This window comes from Bacillus rossius, chromosome 3, assembly GCF_032445375.1.
Source record: "Bacillus rossius redtenbacheri isolate Brsri chromosome 3, Brsri_v3, whole genome shotgun sequence".
NCBI classification, from domain to species: Eukaryota; Metazoa; Arthropoda; class Insecta; order Phasmatodea; family Bacillidae; genus Bacillus; species Bacillus rossius.
Window position 1 is genome coordinate 123,196,414 of NC_086332.1, and position 22,696 is coordinate 123,219,109.

General features: G+C 34.4%; 1 protein-coding gene across 6 annotated transcripts in view; it reads right to left on the bottom strand.

Moving 5' to 3' along the window:
* The window catches only part of LOC134531216 (cleavage and polyadenylation specificity factor subunit 6), a 294,999-nt gene that overhangs the window by 171,951 nt on the left and 100,352 nt on the right, over positions 1 to 22,696 (bottom strand). For 4 of the 6 annotated variants that reach the window (XM_063366877.1, XM_063366876.1, XM_063366879.1 and 1 more), the window contains exon 8: positions 8,051 to 8,241. In XM_063366877.1, coding sequence (XP_063222947.1) covers positions 8,051 to 8,241 — 191 coding nt within the window. The remainder of the gene's footprint in view (positions 1 to 8,050; positions 8,242 to 22,696) is intronic. The other 2 variants (XM_063366880.1, XM_063366878.1) reach the window with 1 other exon arrangement.

The window sequence follows — 22,696 nt, forward strand, 5'->3', positions numbered from 1 at the left end:
TGAGGAAACTGCTGTGAAATTCCCTTATAGGGAAGCTATTGGTTCACTGTTGTTTCTATGCTCAGTGTCCAGACCTGATATTTCATATGCGGTTAACATGTTGAGTCGGTATATTAATAATCCTAGTCTACAACATATTAATGCAGTGAAGCGTGTGATTAGATATTTGGTTAATACAAAAAATGTTTGTATTAGATATGGAGAAAGCAATGATCTTATCGGGTACTCCGATGCTGATTTTGCAGGCGATGTTGATACTAGAAAGTCTACTACTGGATATATATTCTTAATGAATGGCGGGCCAGTAACATGGTTAAGCCAAAAGCAAAAGACCATTGCTCTCTCTACCACCGAAGCAGAATTTGTTGCAGCCTGTGAGTCTGCAAAGGAAATACTATGGTTAAAGCAATTGTTGTTGGACTTGGATGAAAAATATGATTGTATTAAGTAGGCGTCTGCGAGCAGAAGATTTTCACTTCGAGTCGAGCTCGAGCGAGTTTGCTAAAATACTCGCGAGTATCGAGTCGAGTTCGAGTTTTTTTTTTTTTTAAGTTTATTGCACATAAATTTACTGTGATGGAGTAATAAAATGTGAGAACTTTTGAGAAAAATATGGAAATAAAAAAAGAAACCATTATCATTGTTTGCCTACTAAATAGATAGACCTACATTAGAGGTCTGCGAGCCTAAGAATTTTACTTTGAGCCAAGCTCGAGCGAGCCTACTTGAAAGTTCTCGAAGCTTGAGCTTTTGTGATACAGTTACACTTTTGGGAAATTATTTTTACCTTAAACTTAGTAGGTATAATGTTTGAATAAAGTATTAAAATGAAGTGGGCTTATTAATTTTGGGTAACTATTTACAGAGTGCTTTTATAATTTGCACTGCTAGGAAAAAAAACATGTTTTCCATTGAATCTAACCTGTTTCCATTGGTTCATTAGTAACTGATATCATCCAACTAACATAACCACAGTTTACAAGTACGTATATGTTTGTGTAAATGTAACATATCTTTGGAATAATTTCATCCTTGTCAATTTTTCTGGAGTCCTTACTGAGCTTCAACTAACTGAGCACCAAAAATCATGTTGTTTGAAAAGTACATTCACATTGTTTCAACATTTCCACTTTTCAGCACAATAATTCTGAGAGAGATTGTCACAGAGTATTAAATTCTGTTCTTTAATCTATCATGCAGAACAATAATTTGTTCTGCACGTTCAGGAGTTAAATTAGCTCTACGATTGGAGATGGTGTTTACAGCAGAAGAGAAGCGTCTCTCGCTGGCAACCTGTGTGGCTGGAATTCTTTAGTAAAATTCTTGGTAAATATGTAGAGTCGCGGTATAAGCGGAAAAAAAATGCTAAAATTCCGAAAATACTTTTATTCTATGCTCTTTCACTTCCTCTTTTCAAATCAACCGGCGGAGATAAGAAATTCCAAATACTTTAGGAATATCGAATTTTTAAATTTTCATCACAATACCTGGGTATTCATGCGGCGATCAACATTGTTTCTGGTTTACGAGTATCTATTATGTTTCTTATTGGACAATTTTGTCACGTGACAGTTCCGTGATTGGCCAGTATTCAAATGAACCAATACGTGATTATTTATTTATTTATTAATGTTCCGTCGGAGGTATCGCGACGTAGGTGAACGACTACATCATTTCCTTCTAATGGCAAAGGAAATGTACCCGCCTCCAACTTAGGTAGGTTTTTAACGTTTCTAATTTTAAAGTCTTATTTATTTGGATATTGTTGCGCAAGTAATAAGTAACAAAAATATTTTACGTGAGTTGTTAATGTTAATCATTTGTCCGGGTTTGTTAGGTCAGGTCAGTTACATTATAAATACTTTAAAACTAAAGAACCATTGAAATTAATTCACATTATTTTTTATGTCCGCTTAGTTTGAAAGTATTAATAATGTAACTGACCTGACCTAATCGACCATTTTATTTATTAAACATTCACGAACACACGGCAAAATAACAAAAATGGCGTCGGTCTAATGGTTGTACAGGTGTTGTATTGCAAAATTAAAAAATTCTATAGCTCCTAAAGTATTTCGAATTTCTTATCTCCGCCGGTTTTAATGAAAAGAGGAAGTGAAAGAGCATATAATAAAAGTAATTTCGGATTTTTAGAATTTTTTTTTCGCAAATACCGCTACTCTACATGTTCAAAATTAAAAAATTGTATATCTCCTAAAGTATTTGGAATTTCTTATCTCCGCCGGTTGATTTGAAAATAGGAAGTGAAAGAGCATAGAATAAAAGTATTTTCGGATTTTTAGCATTTTTTTCCGCATATACCGTTACTCTACATATTTACCAAATTGTTTAACCTCAAAATTAGTGTCAAATATCTGTAACTTGTCATTAAGTTTAATCAATTTAAAGTAATAAAAATAGAAGCATTTTACTTAATTCAATTTACACATGCAAAAAAAACTTACGCACAATAAACCTACATGGAAATTAAAGTCTTTTTCAATGTCCTGTAGTCTGAAATATGTTTACTCATGTCATCAAATGTAGAGCTGTACTGAAGAAGCCGATTTTGCCAATATTTAGTTGAATCGGCATTTCTGCCAACTTCCAATACTCTTGTTAATTTTCGGCCGATATTACTGAAAAACGAAAGAGACTGCCATAACCTAAAAATCCACGAGTACCCTTTTCACTTTTCGTAGTAGTACTGCATTCTTTCAGATCACATTATTTCTTAGCAACATGTGCCAACCGTACATATCAATATTTAACATCCTTTTTTTTTTTTCAATAATGTTCTTTAATTTTAATATGTCCTAAATAAATACATTACCATCACGGTAAATACACATCTCGGTTATTACGGCAACTATAGTGCAAATGTGGTAACTATCATGCTTCTGCAGTAGTTATGGTATCTACAAAGAATCTTTAGTTCTTTTTATGGTAATTATCTTAAGATAACTATTGGAATTGTACTGTAGTTATGGTACATCATCCATATTTCTTCGTAAGTTGTTGTTCATTTGTCTTTTCTTCATATTTATATTTACGTGCGCCATTACTGGCAGGAACTTTCATAAAAATTTTAAACGGGACTTTATATCACACATTTAATGGCGTAAATGATGAGACCCCGGACAATTTAAACGCTTTTTACAGTAAAATGCGGGAAATGTTTCCGCATAAAGCGGGAAATACTTCCGCATAAAGCAGTAAAGTGATACATTAATGCTATGCGGAAAATTAAAGAAGTAAAAAAAATTAATCACGGAAATTCGTAAATCCCGGGTACGTAAAAATGATGTGTTCATGTAAATGGTCGATCATGTTACATTATAAAGTAAAGGATAATAGTGTTGTAAGACTTTTATTCCGATATAATGAGAGTCTTTTTTTTTATAGGCACAGTGCAAGTAGAGCTCGCTCGAATTTCGAGTTGTTGAAAAGACACGAGCTCGAGTTCGAGTATTACTAAAAAACTCGACTCGAAACTCGAATTTCGAGTACTCGCAGGTGTCTAGTATTAAGCTATATGTTGACAATCAGAGTGCTATTAAGTTAATTAATAACCCAGTTTTTCACAAACGAACCAAACATATAGATGTCAAATACAACTTTATCCGAGAGAAAGTGGAGAATGGTGTAATAAATATATCCTATGTCCCAAGTAAGAATCAGCTTGCTGATATATTAACAAAGCCATTGCCCACTCAACCTTTTGTCTTTCTTAGAGAACAAATAATGGATAAGCTGTAATAGTGTAATGTTTGAATGTAAAATATTTTTTTTGCTCTCATGATGTAAAATTTTAGTGGGAGTGTTAAAAAAGAAAAAGAAAATTTTGATCTTGGTTGAATATCCACGTTGTCGTTGCCCATTGTGTTACATATTTTTTGTATAGATGTCTATGACTGTTGTGTATTCTTGCTGTGCAATCGTTTGTTACTTTAATATAAAACACATTAAAGTATATTTTCTCAGTTTTATTCACTAAGAAACCCTAACTTTAATACTATATCCCTTGAGCTGTTTGTTCATGTGGGGATCTGCCGGTGGATCGAAAAAAAAAAGTTACGTAACTCGGGAAGCCTTCTTTTCACAGACGAAAGAGCCAAACTCCCGATCGTACATCTTCGTTTTTTTTTGTTCATTGTAAATAAATATGGCGGTGTTGATAAAAGGAAATACCATAAACAAGGCAACGGTATTTATTTGTACGCCGCCATATTTTTCATTTGCAGTGTGTCCGTGAATGTTTATTTTGGACAACTCATGATAACTATGGTCAATTAGGTTAGGTTCGCTACATTATAAATACAGTAGAACCTCGATGATACGTTCCCGTTTCATACATTTTCCCGTGTCATACGCCAATTAATTTTGGTCCCGCCGAAAGTACTATATTTACAATGGTTTACTTTCCCGGAACATACACTTATAAAATCATTAATTTCCCGTTTCATACGTTTTTACGAAGTGGAAAAGTCCCAAAATTCACAAATTTTTTTGTTATATTCCTCCTGATAAACTATGTTTTAATGCTTTTATTTTGAAAAACGTTCATTGTTTACATTTGCAAACGTAAGAAAATAACTTTATGGCACCATAGATATTGATAGTATCAGGAAGACTGTGCACTTCGCTAGTAGCATCTATGGCCAGCACCAAGCGAGACTAGTGGCGCAAACTAGCAATGATTATGAAAATGGTGCACGTGCTTTACCAAGCATGGATCTCATATTATGTGCATTCATTAATCTTTGAACTAAATATACCCGTTTGTTATTGTTTTCTTACGATCGGATTGTTTTGTATTTTACGTTTCTCAAGTTAAAATTTTATTGAAAATTGTTCTGTTGCATAAAGTTGTTTGTAAAAAGAAAAAAAAGAAAAATTCCTGATTTTCTTTTTACAATAGCCTAATTTTTTTAATTTCTAATTTAGGCTTTGTGACTTTTCCCGCCCTCCAAGAAAGGACTTCATAACATTTTGTAAGGCCACTGTTTCTCATGGCAGCTTTACTTGATTATGGACTGTATTTTACATTTCTGGTGGTTTTATTATATGTATATATAATTATGAATTCATATCTTTCATTAATATAATGCAGTTATTTACACATTATGTATTTAAGTTTAATCTGACATTGGTATGCTAGATCGGAAAAAAAAAATTATTATTGCCATTCCCTTTTCATACACTTTCCCGCATCATACACCATTTTTGTGCCCTCCGTTGAAAAGTGTATGACAGGGGTTCTACTGTACTTTAAAACATTGTGGACGGTTGATTTGGTTAGGATAGCTACATTAAAGATACTGTGAAATCATGTTGAAATAAAGCTTAGTTTTTTATAATTAAATAACATAATGATTTGAACTAATCATTTAAAATATTTAAATAACATAATGATTTTCTAATTAATCATTTAAAATATTTAAATAATGCAGATGCATCTTGGATACACAATTTTTATATCAATGGGTGTAATAATATTTTATTTATCATATTCGACGCAAAAAATTATAAAATTATGAAACTCGAACTGACTCGACCTCTTCAAAAATTTGGTGACTCGAACTCGACTCGACTCGAAATATGAATTGCTAAACTCGGCTCGACTCGACTCAAAGCCAAAAAACCTCAACTCGTCCATCTCTAATATACATGTGATAATATCTATAACTTTAATAAAATAAAACTTAAAAAACTAAAATAACTTACACTTCAAATCATTACACACATTGTCAGTACTAAATAAAGCACCACCCCAACTCCTATAATTTAGCGTAAACAGGTACGAATCTACACAATGTGTAAATTTATAAATGCTGTAATAAGAATTAAATTTAAACAAAGTGACAGGGAAACATGAGTAAAATACATTGTAACATGTTTTCACATACCATTAATAATTATTATTTCTTGGCCTAAACTATGAAATTCCTAAGACATGTAAAGTGTAAAGAAACAAGAACATAGATTAATTCCATATTATTTGTCACATTTGTTTAGAAGTTTTTCAGGAAAAATAGTTTTTCTCCATTTGAAATAATGACTTTGTTTGAGTTACATCACATAATAAATTAAAAATACATAGAACCAGATATAAATATAAAATGTGTAGCGACTTCTATTGTAAATAAAACCTTCTAGCTCTTTCACTAAATAACCAACGATATGAATGAAGCTACACTAAATAACCAACAACAGAGCTGCCAACCTCAAATCACACCCATCAGTAATGGCAATTAGGTATATGAAAAAAGTACGCGTAAATCATGCACGATAAATTTTCCCTGGGGCATTATAACACACTCTCAAGATAAAACAAGGACAATAATATGCAAAAGAAAAAGAAAAATATGAATACAATGCAAATTAATGAATAAAAAAAATCTATTTGAACAATACAATCATCTGAATATGTAAGAAATATTAATAATTTTACTGGATATTTTGAATCTTCAATTCAAAGTATTCAAAGTTAAACTTTAAAGCAACTGTCTTTTTATTTGCTTTTTTTTATCCTGGTTGGATAAGAAATGTCATGTAAACAAACAAGGCAAACACAAGGACTTGTAAACAATAACTGCGTTCGTTACTTTCGTTTCTTCAGATGTAGCGAAAAAACGAAGATATAGATTTATTGCTCGTCACGGCTTTAAAATGTTCTGCATGTTTCTTTGATTCAATATGCCGTCTACAGTCATCCCTTCCACCATGTGCAATCGAAAAGTCACACGTGCATACATTACAAAACCGTGGCGTTCCAAACATTTGAAAACGACAAGCATGGCCATTCTTTTGAATATTTAAGTCGAAAGTTCTGAAGACTTGCGTGTTTTTTTTCCCAGATACACATTATTCTGTCACACGCTTCATTTCTAAAACCGGCACTGAAGAACACAACACTATCGAAAAACATAAAAAAAATTCACGTCTGTAGACACGACAAAAACACTATGATGAAAAAAATGGCTTTCAAGAAATAAATTAACACAACACAGGTTAGCCAAAGTACCGTACAAAAATTATCGTGATTTAAGTAGCCTTCAAACGATAAGTCCGAGAATATGTACTAGTTGTATCGTACAACGGACGTAATACCATCCCATTATTATTTGAAAACACGAGAATTAATTTACTTATTTCGACAGTACATCGTACATGCGCACACTTACTAGTTCCGTTATTTGTGCAACCAAGCGATGTATTCAAACTGCGTTCACGAAACAAGCACAGCAGAAACGGAATTTTCTCCGTTACCATGCAGCACAAAGCCTCGTTTCCGTAATAAACCAGCGATGTTCCGTAATTCCGTAATTCGGGGTTAAAATCCGTAATAATTACGGAAAATCCGTAATGGTTGGCAGCTATGCAACAATATGAATGAAGCTACAAGTTGTATAACTTTGTGTTGTACGAACAGCACAAAGAGCATTGTATCGCATTTGTGGCTTTCATAAATAATACTGACACTGTCACTGTAGTAGAAAAACGTTTGAGATATAAAAATACTTCGTTATTGAAATTAGTTTCTGTTTCACAAATCTATAATGTACCAGGTGACTTATCACAAATGTCTTCTATCAAATTTTATAAACTGCTGTATTTTGTATCAAACTTCATGTTCCCATAAATACCACCAAATTTTGTTTTTTCCCCCAAGAATCTAGCACTTAACTTTTGAGGTTCCTAAATATGGCTACAATAGACCTATATTTTTTTCATGAACTAAGTATTCCAGATCAGTAAATGATATGTATTGTAATTTTATTTATCTAATTACATATTTAAAGTACATTACTTTGAGAACAGTAATAGAATAAATACCAAAATAACCATAAATAAGCCTAGTAAACTTAACGAGTTTTAGTTTTTAATGTATTAATTAACTACATTTACTTGAATATTTTTCTTAAAATACTTTTCCTCAAATCTTGAATGTTTTGAATACTAGATACTTGGTTGTATTCCAGGATTTAACCGGTCCATCCCTACGATGTTAATCACTAAGTTATCAGTTAATAAAGAGCAAACTTACGGGGGCTGTGGTTGGCCAGCCGCGTACCTGGGAAGTAGGCGGAGGACCATAGCCATGAGGGGGGGCATGAGGGGGAGGAGGGCCCTGGTGGGGCGGGCCCGACTGCTGGAAGAAGGCAGGGTTGACATGGGGGGCCGGGGGACCCTGCACGGGGGGGCCTGTGTGCCCTGGGGGTGGGGGCCCGCCAGGTCCTGCAACACAGCAACACAACAACACACTTCAGCCAGCAATCACACATTTAGCTTCCACATATGAACAATGTTACCTTGCTATCATCAATTCATCATGTGATAGTCCGAAAAAAAAATAAAATATTTGTAATGCACCATCAGTTTGACTATGCAAGTCATACTAAGTAAATGGATTCCGTAGTCGTAAGTGTTACAAAAGGTATACTTTTAAGGTACAGGTAACTGAAGGAATTTTAATTTTGGCACACAAGAAATTTCAAGTTTTTGCTGCATTTAGAACACAAGAAAGGCTGCAAGCAGCATATATCTCAATACTGGACACACTGTTCATTCAGCGTAACAAAACTGGGAAAACAGCTACACTAACGTAACCTAGCATAAAATGTTTGAAATCTCCTAGAGCTTCATATGGTAAATTCAAGAACAAAAAGATATTTACTGTGTCACTGAAATTTAATTCATTATAAAAAATATATAAAAGAAATAAATACATTGGTTTTCATGCATGTCAGATAAGGACAGGAAAATTCAATTTTTTTTCAAAATGCCAGAAAGCTGTACTATAAAACTGGAAAAGCAGTGTTATCATTACTGTGTTTCAACTAAGAAAATTAAACTGCCTTTGAATAAATAAAAAATAGCCTCGATACTTGAAGAATACAATAGAAACAATGTTTTAAATAGATAAGTGTCTTATTGTTAAGCCCAATATAATTTTTAAGGAAACAGGTTGTAAAGAATAAAACAATGCCTTCACATAACAATAATTCTTGGTACTAAATCAACATTAGGGAAGGGCCAATCAAATCCTCAAATACCATAAAATCCTTAGTATTCGAAAGATTCAATATTTGAGAAAAAAGATTTGAAGATCAATATTAGAGGAAACACAATCAGCTTAAAAATTCAACACAGGTTACTTCTGAAGTTGACTAGGTTGATTTTTTTTTTCATTAAACCAATCCTTTTACCACTACACAAGATAGCGAACATTTAATATGTAAATACAGTAGAACCTCATTTTTACGTACCCGCGATATATGAATTCCCGCGATTAACGTATTTTTTTACATGTACTGTCAATTTCCCTATACTAATAATGCATTCTTTTCCCGCCTTGTGCAATAGCATTTCCCACTGTTTACGTAGAATTAGTGCTGTATTTCATGGCAAACCATCGGAAAATTTAGAGAAAACAATAAAATCTCAAAATGAATAGCGTGAAGTTTAATTATTAAGCGTTACTGCATGCGTGTATGGTCACCACAGCTTCGTTCGCCATTGTAAACAACTTACCTTTTTTTTTGTGCCACGTGCTATTGTACACCATACAGCCATGAACCAAACGTATGGTGACATAAACATGAAAATTAATAAGTACTTTTCTTAGCGTTCCCCTTTAATCCTGAATGTATTATGCATGAAAATAAAGGTGAAAACTCACATTTTAAATACACAAAAGAGTGGATTACTGTTCCATTATTAAAATACGTTTTAAGCAACCTACGAGTTTCCTATAAATATGGCGTCTTCGTGCATATTCGGCGATGTTCGTTTTACCACATTAGAAACATTCTGAAAAGTCAAATGGCTGCAATGAATATCCAAACAATGCAATGGCAATTTAACTTCTATTCCTCAACGTAAACAATTATATTGATGGTGGTAGCTATCGTTTTATAGTATTATTTCTCAAAAAATATGAAATTAATAAAACTTTAACACGTAATTAAATACAAAGTTCAAAAATCAATTGTGTTACAAAATTACAGCACCAAGTGGCTATATCAAGATGCTTCAACATTCTCATTTCTTACACAAGAACAGCAAATTTCATGTTTAACTTTCAGCAATAATGAAGAACGGAGATATTGGATATATTTATAATTTTAATTATGTGAGATAGTAAAGTTCTAGTTAATATATAAAAACGTAACCGTCTCTGACACATTATTTAGTGTGGTATATATTTTCTTATTGTTTCCCATATACGTAGTGAGATAATAAAAAATTTTTTGAACATTTCCCTCATTTTGCGTTTTCCCCGTTTTTACATATTTTTTTCCTGGTCCCTTGAAATAAGTAAAAATGAGGTTCTACTGTATATATTACAATGACCATATGAATTGATTCTGGAAACTTAGTTTGTGAGATGACCATTTAAAGGATAGAATGTTTCAAAACTATAATTAATATTTTTTGTTTATTCTACATTAATTTATGTTTGACATTTGACACCCAGATTTGGATTAGAGGGGAATAGTCGAGGTACTCTCTGGGATTCAAATTTGATATTCAGATTCTAGAAAATTGAGATTTGACCCATCACTAGGGCCTGGAAAAATTAGCATCTATTTATTACAAAATTAGCATTCATGATGTTGAAAATTAGCATCTATTTTCCAGAAATTAGCATCTATTTTTGAGAAATTTGCTTAAGATATTAAAGTTACATAATACAAGAAGTTGTAATAGTGGTTCTATCCATTATGACGAATTTTAACACAAACCTAAATCATTAAACTGTATTTGTAAACAAACATTTGAGCACTAGTAATTTCAGATGAAAACAAATGGACGATCAAGTTGGCCAACTTCAGTACGCTAAACATGCACCACAAAATGTATGATTTGTCTCTATGTAAAACATTCATCAGAAAAAAAAATTGAAGACTAAAGTGATTATCAACAAATGTAAAAAACCTCGTACTAAAATATTTATAGTAGTTTTCAGCATTTAAAACATTCTCTTTGCAAGTTCACTACGATCCCGTCAACGACCTAGATATTTTCTAGGTTGTTGGTTTCCGTGATGCGCTTCCCGGGAAATTTTGTTTTGTTAGGTTGGATACTCTTCATGAACAGGCAACACACGATGCAATGGAGAACGTGACGTGTTCTAACAAAACAAAATAACTGTGTCGATAAGTAGTGTGAACTTTCTTTTCTAAACATTCAACGGTAACTTGAGTAACTCGTAAACACTAAATTTACAAAATGACTTATTCTATACTATCATGCGTGATATTTGATTAGGGAATGTTTTATAAATTGTTAGGATTCGAATTTTATTCCTTCAACAAGCCTTGTCAGAAGCTATTGTTTACGGTAATTGTGTTATGGTGGTTATTTTCAAAAACAATACTTTGAGAAATGGTGTTCAAGCCGTTTTGTTGCATTCTATAGTGTTTTTCGCCCGATAATGGCAATTTTACTGCGATTTCGCAAATATAGCATTTATAACAACAATTAGTAAAAAATCGCATCTAACCTCAAAATTCGCAAAAAAATCTCATCTATCGCAAATTGCAAATTTTTCCGGCCCCTACCCATCACTAATTAATATGTTAACTATTTTGTCTTTGGAACATCACAGTATCTTTAAGTGTTTAGTTTGTTATGTATCATTAGATATTTCAAGGGGTTTTGCATATATTAAAATCATGCATTATCTTTCCAAAGCCAAATGCCTTGTTATAGCCGAGGACCAATTAGAAGTTTTGATTATATTTAGAATTTATTCAAAATTGAAGATCTAATTTATGAGTTGTATTCTGGACTGTGAATGTTTGGAAATTGTATTTACGTTATTAACGCACATTTTAAGAGTGTCAAAGTAAATACAAATCACAACTTATAATAGTTACTGTGTTTTATCGCATAATCATCGCACATTTTATACTAAAATAAAGTTTGAAAAGTAGGGGTGCGACATTTATGCGAGAAAAATTTTTTTTTTAGGTCAAGTTATTCATAAAAACAAAACCCATTAATGGAAAGTACGTTAATTTAAAAAGTGAAGTATAAAAGAGCACACCAAACTATTTAAATCAATGAGTCATACAACAAAAACCATTCTTCAACCTTAAATAGAAAAACAAAATCTGCGATCCGAATGCGAGCCTGAACGAACGCGTAACTATCGTCGTAGTACACACCACCAAAGAGTGCGGGCCATCAAATGTAGTTAACTTGGCACTCGACAGAGAGCGCGCGTTGCATGCACTCGGCCAGATATTGATATTTGACTACGTGTGCGCGCTCTATACAGGAAGCAACATAACCAAACATGAATGATGCCAACTAGCGTTGGCTACATTTTTGTTAAGTGGTACATCGTGGCAACGCAAACGAACAGATAAAGGTTAGAACATTCAAAAATTTCTTTAAAAGAAAATTTACACATCAGACAACTTCGTATTTCCGTTAATTAAATAAGTGGTAATGTCCGAATAAATATTTGATTTATACTTTAAAATACACAGTATTATACGGAAAAAATACCCACACAAGGTGCTCGGAATATAATAGTGGGACCAAAAATATCATGCGACGTTTACGCTAGAGGTTTTTTGTATCCAAATTTTGACGCCCTAAAATATAGGAGCGACGATTTTGCGTGTGCGACGATTATACGATAAAAGAGGGTATATGTAAATTTGTGAAGAGATACAAAATTGTAATGAGGATGGTGATTGGTCTGCAAATTCATTAGTTCTGAGCATAGGCAATCAGCTTCTGTTTTACCAGACAAGTTTCATCTGGAGCATTCAACAGCCAAAACTTTCAATAGAATGTTAGTCTGAATCGAAATGCGAACCTGACAAGAAGCTATAAATCTACAATTCAGTATTTATTCTAGAAGATTACTTGAAAATATTAGTTTTATCCCAAGAACAGTGATTTTAGTAAATCAATGAATAATTGAATGTAGATGATTTACTATAAGTAACCACTTTACGGTGTAATTGAAGTATAGTATATCGAAACAAATTTAAATCTTTCAATGAAAATGTTTATGGTCCTTGCGAAGTGTAGTACAACTAACGATTGTACCAAAGTTTGAAGAAACTACTATAAAGTTTTCATCACTTTGAAGCAACGAAGGTTTCTGGAAGGAATATTATTGCAAGAAGCCGTAACATTACACCATGGGTTTGACGGCAACATCATTATAATGTCTATATACATTTAACTTATATACACACACATATTTACAAAATCGTCTCATTTCAGCAGTGTGCCAGCAAGTTAATTTATAAATCCTCCTTATGCACCCCTCCTTGCTTCAACTGGTTAACAGTAGCATGCTTAGCCATTTCTAGTTGCTTCTTGGAAAACTTCTTTTTGTAACATTTATCTCCGTGTGCACCCATTTTTATTTTTTCAACCATTAAAGCATTTAATGTCTCAGTTCCAAGATTTGCACGAAAGTCAGTAGCATTTTGCCTTACTATACTGAAAATACGCTCTGTCGCAGCATTGCTGTGAGGAACTAATAATATGGTCAGCATAAGTTTTGGGAGAACCTTGTACTTAACACTGCCACTCGCATCTACCAATTTGGAGATTTTTCCCCAACATACGTCCATTTTTGGTGAACCTAGGATGTCTTGATTTAGTTCGTCAATCTGGTACCTACTGAATTCAAGCTCTATTTCATCCATCTCACTTTCATTGACAACCCCAGGAAATTGAGACATAAGATACTCTACAGATGAAAAGTTCTTCTCTTTCTTAAGATTGACATCCACTATCTCAGTGTGTTTCAAAAATTTATCCTTCATGGGCAGTTTAGAAATCATATAGTCACAAGCTACAACAAAAAAATTTCTGACAGACTCATAAAATGACTTCAACTGTGATGTAGAAAGTATTTCTTCATTTTCCCTTAAGTAAACTCTTGCTTTGGCTCCAATCACAAGGTTTTCATCTGATTTCTGATGCCGTTTTTTTAACTATACCTCAGTTATGTCAGAATTAGTTGAAACAACTGCATCTGGTTTCATGAAACGAACCAACATACCTGTGAACAAGGCCAACAGTTCTCTGCTAACAATGTGTATGGATGGAGCCTCAGATTGCAACTTTACATTGCAAGAAGTGAAAGCGGGTAATACACTACTAAGAAACAAAAAGTACAGCTTGGTGAGAGGAGATTTTAAAATGTTCCTTACACTTAAGAAACGAGAATTATGGCTATCGTTAACTGACTCATCTTCGACACCAAACAACTCTAACAATGCATCCCACTGTTCCAAAAGTCTGTTAATAGCATCCAATAATGACAGCCAGCGGGTCGAAACATATTTCAAAATTTTGTGTGTTTTCAAACCACACAGCTTTTGGCAAGCAACTAATTCCTTTTTCCTCGCCCGACATGGTTGTTGAATATTTACTTCGCCTTATATCATGACTAATTTATTTTAACAACCACTGTTCCACATTTCAACAGATAACGCAAACACAAACTACAACCGGCAAAGGCAAACTAATACTGGCAACCGGGTGTAAACAATGTCCCGAACTGAAGTGCGTGGCAACAGTGCAAGTAAGTTAGTCGCTTAGTGAGTATGGTACGCTCGCCGCGTAAGACAGGTACGCACGTAACAGAACATCCTGGAAACTACTGCTACGAGTACCGAAACATCGGTACGTCTACGCATCACTTTAATGGCAACGCTGCACGGATAGCGACGCGCGCGCGCCAGCCTTGTGAAGGTGAACTACACAAAACAAAGAACGCAATAAACATCTTCGCGATGCCTGGCCTGTAGTCCGCATTCTTCACTAACAAATGAATACAACGTAGTTAATAAATACATAAAACAAGGAACACGGCTCTCAGAATAATGTTTGTCTGCCGATTAAAAATTTACTGAACGCCAAAAAAGAGGACTACTAACTAATTTGCCGCGCATCCGTAGTCAGCCATACACCGTCCGGAGATTGGTAGTTTACATACTCTGTCCGTAGGAACTAAGGAGAATCCGTAGACGTTGGTATCCCTGTTTATACAACAGTCACCCTTTCTTACGTGTCAACGACTCAATTAACTGCCTATTTTTAAAAACAAATTGAAACAAACATGGCGTCTTTCTGTTCTCACATCTCTGCTGAGGCACGTTATAGAGTTGCACACATCTATGAACTACATCTACGGCACCTTCAACTGTTATGTTTTGATTGTAAAACGTACTTTGTTTACAGATGTGACGAGAACATTAAATATTTTCACGTGTAATTTATTTTATAGTTAGAGATTAATATTATTCCACAGAAGTCCAAAAAAATAATTCATACGTGAATTGGACATGAGTTCAGCCATTTTATGCTGCAGGTAAGTTGTAGTGAAGGACTATTTTCGTAAAGGGTTTTGCTATACTGCGACATTTTAGCTGTGGTTCTCGGTGCCGGTTAAAATGCTGCGAACCGTTGGAACCGAGAACCGAGAACCGGTACCGACCCATCCCTACCCTGGAGTTCCTCAGTTCGAGGAAAGAGTCTTCAGGGAAGGAAAGAAGTCCGAGGTTGCAAGTCCAAATTAGACGATGAGGCCAGGCAGATACCAGGCTGACCAGAGGTTCCCCTCCCCATTCCAGTAGCTGTTGACTTCACCTACTACATGTCTACAAGGTTCTTCAGGTCAACAGACTGAGACATCACTTAAGTAAGTGAATGAGGGTTTTATGTAAACTTTCCCGTGAATCACAGAACTATCTGTTTCTCTAACATTTCATTTCATATCATCCATGAATTAAGATTCTATAATTAAATAATTGTGTTGTAGAAAAATCTTGTTGCTATAAAAAAATACATGGTTGCAACCAAGTTCATTAATAATTCAGAATTAATTATAACATGACGTCACATATCTATTTGATTTCACAATTTCCTACTATCTTATTACTTAAACTATATTTCACACCTAGTGCTCCAGCTCTACTTACAATGAGTTTAGTTTGTGATATGTTATTTCATCAACATATTCATGTTGGAATCATATGATACAGATTGTCTTGAACATAATTTTATTAGAGCTGATCAACCACAAGCAACCAATTAAATCAATCGTAGATACATTATCTTTACTTATTTAAATCAAATAATGGTACAGTAAGTGATGTTTTATGTGAAAGAGTACTAAAATAATGTATTGTGGTATGGTGTTCACGGAAGTTTGTTGAGTAAACATCAGATGTACAGTTTCAGCTCATTGATTACTTTATGAAGTCCAAGACATTAGTTGTCCCCATTTTACAAAAAAAAATTTGTGTTACTACCACAACTTTAGTGGTATGGTTCAGCACACATACAGTAGAGTACATACAATTAGCAGATTCACAAGGTTCAGTAAGAGTTGTCTGATCTACTCACAAGCCAGTACTCCAGCTCCGTAAGCATTACTCTAGCATAGTGTGCAAGCTAGACCATACAAAATACCCCAATGAGCCAGTAATCATTATTTATCAATGAATAATTTAACACCGCTTCTACCTTTGATGAAAAATGTCTGTAACTGTAATAATGAAAAACCAAAATAAAATTAAAAAGTCCACCTTTATTGTCAACATCAACACTTTAATATAACTTACACATTTGAGATTACGTAAATCACCTTGATATAAAACCAGTAGCTGCATTACTAAGTAAAATATTGATTTGGTTCCTATAGAAATCCATATCTGTAATCCAGACAAAATAAAAAAAAATAAGGATTTATAATTTTTCCTCTCTCATCAAAATTTCAATGTTAAATTTACTACTTTTTTTTTGGTTGCCAATTCTACAAGTAAACAAACTATTGTTTTAATCTACTGATTAACTTTTGTTCAATTGTCAGATCCTAGGCCCTGCTTCACTTTCCAGTCTGGGCCTGCCCCAGTGTCCCCCTATGCAGCGCTAGTAGGATCTCGACTGTGCCTCTGGTCAAGTAGATGTGTGATCTCGCACCCTACCAGTCAATTGCACACGTCTCGCCTCAGGTGTAGTCCTGTCAGCCCATCCGCAATTAGGTATCAAGGCTGCGCTATGAATTTTAGCCACGTTCTCATCACCAGTTCTGGCTCTACTAAGCACACTCGAGCTAGCAACGCACCAGCAGATTCCATGTGGTTCTAAGAACCCGGTGCATTGCTCAAAAATGGCATAAAAGATGTAGTTTGTAGACACTGCATAAGTTGTTTTCAACATGTTAGACAAATAAATGATTCCTGATGGCTTTCATGAATTCACAGGTTTCTCACGGATTTCCCAGCAGAAAAAAAATTCACGCCATTTCAATGTTTCCCAATTTTCACAGTTTGATGGACACCCTTTTTACAGTATTTCAAATGTAGCTAATCTAAACCAAAAAAACCCATTTCACAATATCACATTTTTATATTTATACAAATGATGGGTCAAATCCCAATCCAAATTTCGAATTCAAATCACAGATAGTACCTAAAATCAAAAAACTAGGTGTCAAGGGTCAAAAAAAAAGTATTATAAATGAAATATATTAACTATGGTGTTGAAACATTCTGCCCTTTAAATGGGTGTTTCTACAAACTACGTTCCCAGAATCAATATACTATTGTAAATTAATTTTCATAATTACAGGTGAAAAGTACAATATCTTGGGGAATGGTAACAGGATAGGCATGAAGGAGGTCATCACTGTTGGATATTTTTAATTTACTTTATTTCCTCTAATAATTTTCTATTTCCTAGAATATTGAGTCCTTAGAATACCAATGATTGGATGGTATTGGACGATTCAATTGGCTCATCCCTAATTTATAACAACTTAACAATTTTATAAACGAATAAACTACTTGCTGTTTTACAATGCCCTCTTACAGAATGATCTGAAAATGTGCCAGGAAATTTTTTCCACAAAATCATCTATTTTTTATTTTGTAAAAACAGTTTTGGGTTTAAGAAACTACCAGGAAAAATACACATATGACCATCTTCAAAACTTCCAATAACTTACTGTTGAACACAGGGTTCTTACAGATATTGCAGATAAAAATTAAAGGACTTTCAAGGACCTTTCAAGGACAATAAAGCCGAATTTTAAGGACCATCATTGGCTGTGATAAATTATCAAATATACTTAATACCTTGTTTTGTAATACTAGAAAAATGTAGTCCTCACAATACTGAATGGTTTTCAGAAACATTTTTAACCTATTTCTTTTTTATCACATTTTTAAGAGACATCAGGAAAAAATTAATATCAGAAAATCTAAATACAATTGTAAAATTGATTGTAGAATGAAATATTATTGCTAAAATTCTAATACCGTATTGGTCCGAAAATAGGCCGACCTTTTTTGCCAGTTTTGTAAACCTTGAAACCTAGGGTCGGCCTATAATGGGGCACTAGCCCAAAATAGTACAATTAAACACATACATTTCAAGGAGAATCACTTATGGCATAAAAATGTTATCAGATACACAATTCATTGACCTAAAATTACGCCGTACTTATGTGGAATTAGTAATTTTTCCAACTTAGAAATTTAGTAAACACACTTAACCCAAATAACGTATACTGAGGATAAGTTAGATTTGAATCTGAGATTCGAATCTGAAAAATTACCGGATCGTACCATAATTATCGTACACACCTTAAAAACCCAGAAACTCCTTCCTTCAACAACAGCCTAAGTCAATTCCTTAAATTAATGTATATAAAATAAAAAAAAATATTATATATGCATGTTCATGAACTTAAGACGTGTTAATGAAATAGTTTGCCAGACAGATCTTCAAAATTAAATAAAAATATAAATGTTTAATTAGGATACGTAATATTCAAAATTGAGATTCGAATTTGAAAAATAGCGAAATTTTTATATATAAAAATTAAACTAGACAATGGTGCAACATTCGGCTTAGTGCAAACGTTTAAGGAGACCCTTGGTTACACCACACAACCTTCAGAACTGGGGGATATGGCACCATTTTTCACCACGAGCCCCCATTTGTGGTCATTGTGTTTATTTTGATCAGACTTGTGTATAAAAAATTAATAAAAATTAAACTAGACAATGGTGCAACATTCGGATTGGTGCAAACGTTTAAGGAGACCCTTGGTTACACCACACAACCTTCATAACTGGGGGATATGGCACCATATTTCACCACGAGCCCCCATTTGTGATGTTTTCCGAAATTTTCATTTAATTTCAAACCCCCACCCCTTTACCCAACCGCTACTCGCTAAGAAACCAGCCGTAAAATGGCAGGATGCTGTCACTCACAATGCTAGACGGCTTTGCTTTAAACCCACTTCAACCTTCATGACAAGTCTCTCGCCCTACAGGTCACCTCTAAAGAAAATATGTCAATAGACAGTTTATTTTTACTGGTTAGTTTACATGTACGTTTTCTGCTTGCCGTAGTTAAATACACTAGAACCCCGATCTCACGAACCCCGGATTTAACAAAGCAGTGATTTACGAGTACATTCTCGGGAACCGTCAAAAAATTGGACATTTTGACCAAAATGTGAAAATCAGAAGAAAAAAAAATATAAAAAAACGAAATGAAAGATCATTAAAATCTGTTAATTTTAACACACAGCGTATTTTTGTGTCGGCTTTAATACTTCCAATAATGTTCATGTAAGAATAACAAAAAAATAATGAGACATTTCCTTTAAAAATACGGCAGCAGTAGCTTGTGGAACGTGGGAGCGCGGGAATATCGTCTAGACAGGCTGGCGGCAGCACTGGCGGCGGATGCATGACGTCATACGGCTTACCTCTCCTTCCCTTGTCCAGACTTCAAGGTTCATCCCTCCCAGGTATGCAAACCATCGTGTCTCTCTCCCCCTCCTCCCTCAACGTCCTTTGGCATGTGAAACTGTCAACATCCTTCCTCCCCTTCCCCAAACTGCGTGCAACGAAAGCAAGGTTTGTATAGTCCATTTCTGGCCCCCACGACAGCCAGTTTTGATACAATTTGTTTGTTAGTTACACAACATTATTTCTGCTGGAAAATCACTGAACCATCAAAATTTCTTTAATGGAAAAATTTAGCAGGGCCGTAAAAGTATTCATTTTTGCCGCACATGAACTATACTCGACCTTCCTGCCGGACAACATTCTCGGCGCGTGACTCATGGCAACTAGTCGTGTGCCGCGCACAGCCACGAAAAACCTACGCGATTTCCAAACTACACTAGATATCCGACTGGAGTCTGTTTACGAAAAGAATTTAAGAATTTGTTAATGCCCAACTGGTTCTATTGAGATAAAATGGCTAAAAGGCATGTTTTCAAAGTTTATTAGGTATAAAAAACCCGTTACAAATTTCTTGAAAGTATCATAGGGAAATGCATTACACCTTTATCTTTATTTTTCCGCCATATAATGTTACGGTCACCGCTCAAATTTCACAGTTATCTGACGGGAACGAGATGACTGCGCGCCAGTTCAGAGCCTTGCACTTAGAGGTTTTACCGCGCTAGAACTACCATTGAGCGTCGCTCTTATCATCCCGCTTCACTAACACACACGCTGACCAGACGGCGCCCTAAAGCTGATTAGAGGAAGCATGTAGAAATGCAAGGCAGGAAATTTTTCCAACTTATCAACCAGGACCTGGGCAAGTCTTGACTATCAAGCTTTTCACATTAAAATATAAGAGACTTGTATTGCATAATTTCGGTGTTATTTAGCAGTTTTTCTTAAAAATAGCTTTTTTCACATTTTCCATGTAAATTCGCGGAAAATTTTGCGATTTCGCGATTCACCATATAATCGTGGCCCTAGTTATTGCTCGTGCGAGAGGCGAGACGTGGAATGTTAGAAGAAAGATAAATGCGGGGTAGACAGACGGCAGCCAGTGTTTCTTGCGCGGGGAATAAGTGGCGTAGCCTATTTTTTATGCTGGGTGAAACAACCTTTTTCTATCAACCCACGGGAAAAGATAATTGCTTGAGCTGTCAAAATAAACATCGCTGCGGCAGTTAAAACAAGTCGAGGCGGGCGTGCATCCAGTCAGTCGCTGTGTATTGTCAACCGATAGTAATCAAAATCAAAAGAAATACAGCAGGTAGCTTTGCCTTAACTGCGTACCACACTAGACACTAGCAAAAAGCTAAACGTAAACACGCTGCCACAAAAACCTTTATCTGCACCCTGCCGGCAAAGGGACGTGGAATGGGGGTTGTTAAGCGCTGACAGCGGTCGACAGGAAGCACTCGGCAAGAGAAACGCACTAACACGCTACTCACCACAAGAAACTTATTTTCTGTCCGATTTTCTTTGGATTTTCGGAAATTTTTTCACGGTTCCTCGAAATCGGGTTGTAATAGAGAGGTGGTCGCAATACATGGGGTCACAACAAAAAGGTTTTACTGTACTAAGGTTATTTTGATTTCTTAGTTTAGTCGCCATCTTCTTTTTCTCAACGGTGTTGACTTGTTGCACTATAAAAATAAAATTTTTCACGGGCTTGAAAAATATGTATACATAATTATATAAATGCAATGGTCAATTTCTTGAGTAAATTGTTCTCATATTCTTATAAAATTGATTAAATTTACTTTTATATTTTTAACGGTGCCTTTACATTTGGGTTGAAAATAAATCGGCTTGCTAAGAATGTTTGAGATTTTATGTTGGTTACTCTGTTTTGTTTGTTACTTTGATATAAACAATTTTCTTCTGACAAAAACTTTAATATGTAAATTACTTTTTAGTATAATACGAACAACAATATTTATTGTTAAATAATTATTTAAATTAATTTTTAAACTTTCCTATACCCATAGTTTAAAGTTATAGTTGAATAACATGAGGAACTTCAATCGTAACCTCATAATATGAAATCCTACGAAGCTGTAAACAAGTTTGCTGCGAAAACCAATTATTTTATCATCAACGAGTAACTTAGCTAGTGCGATTACATGAGGTGTTTGTTTTAGTTGTTTTCTGGATTTTGAGCATTGCTTTAAAATAATTGTACAGCTAATGTTAAATTAAGTGTAAAGTTACCTATATTTTGTTTGAAATGCCTAAGCCTCCCGTAAATTAGGGTTCTGCGAATATTCAAAATTTCCGAATTCGAGTTCGAATTCGTCAATTTGAATCAAATTCATTTTATAATAATTCGACTTGCAAAATCTGACCCGGATACACTAATATAAGATATCCCCCCCCCCCCCCTTTTTAAAATAAATGTAAATGGACGATTACATCTTCCACTTACAAAAAATTATACAGCGTAACCGCTTATTTACGTTACCGTTATTTACGTTTTCCCGTTATTTGAACCATTTTATTTCTGTCCCGTTTTAACCTCATTTGATGTAATGCAATAAATTCCAGTTGTTTACAACGTGCCTATTGCTTTAGGCAGTTTACGCCGTTCGTTCTGATAAAACTGCTTACTAACTTAATTAATCCTATTACAAAGTAATCTGATGTTAAAATTGTGTTTTAAAGACTTTTTAAAAGTTATAAACTTCATCTTTAACGTCTCGGGAGTCGCTTAACACTGCTTATAAAAACGTAAGCAGCGCCAGTTTGGTTGTGTTGATTCCTGTATTGCTCTATAGAGCGCGCGCACGTAGTCGAAAATTGATATCAATAGCTCGCTTACAGGAAACAAGTTAAACCGCACTATCGTTATGCATATAGTTACAAATCACGTTCTTGTTACGGGTTTCTTA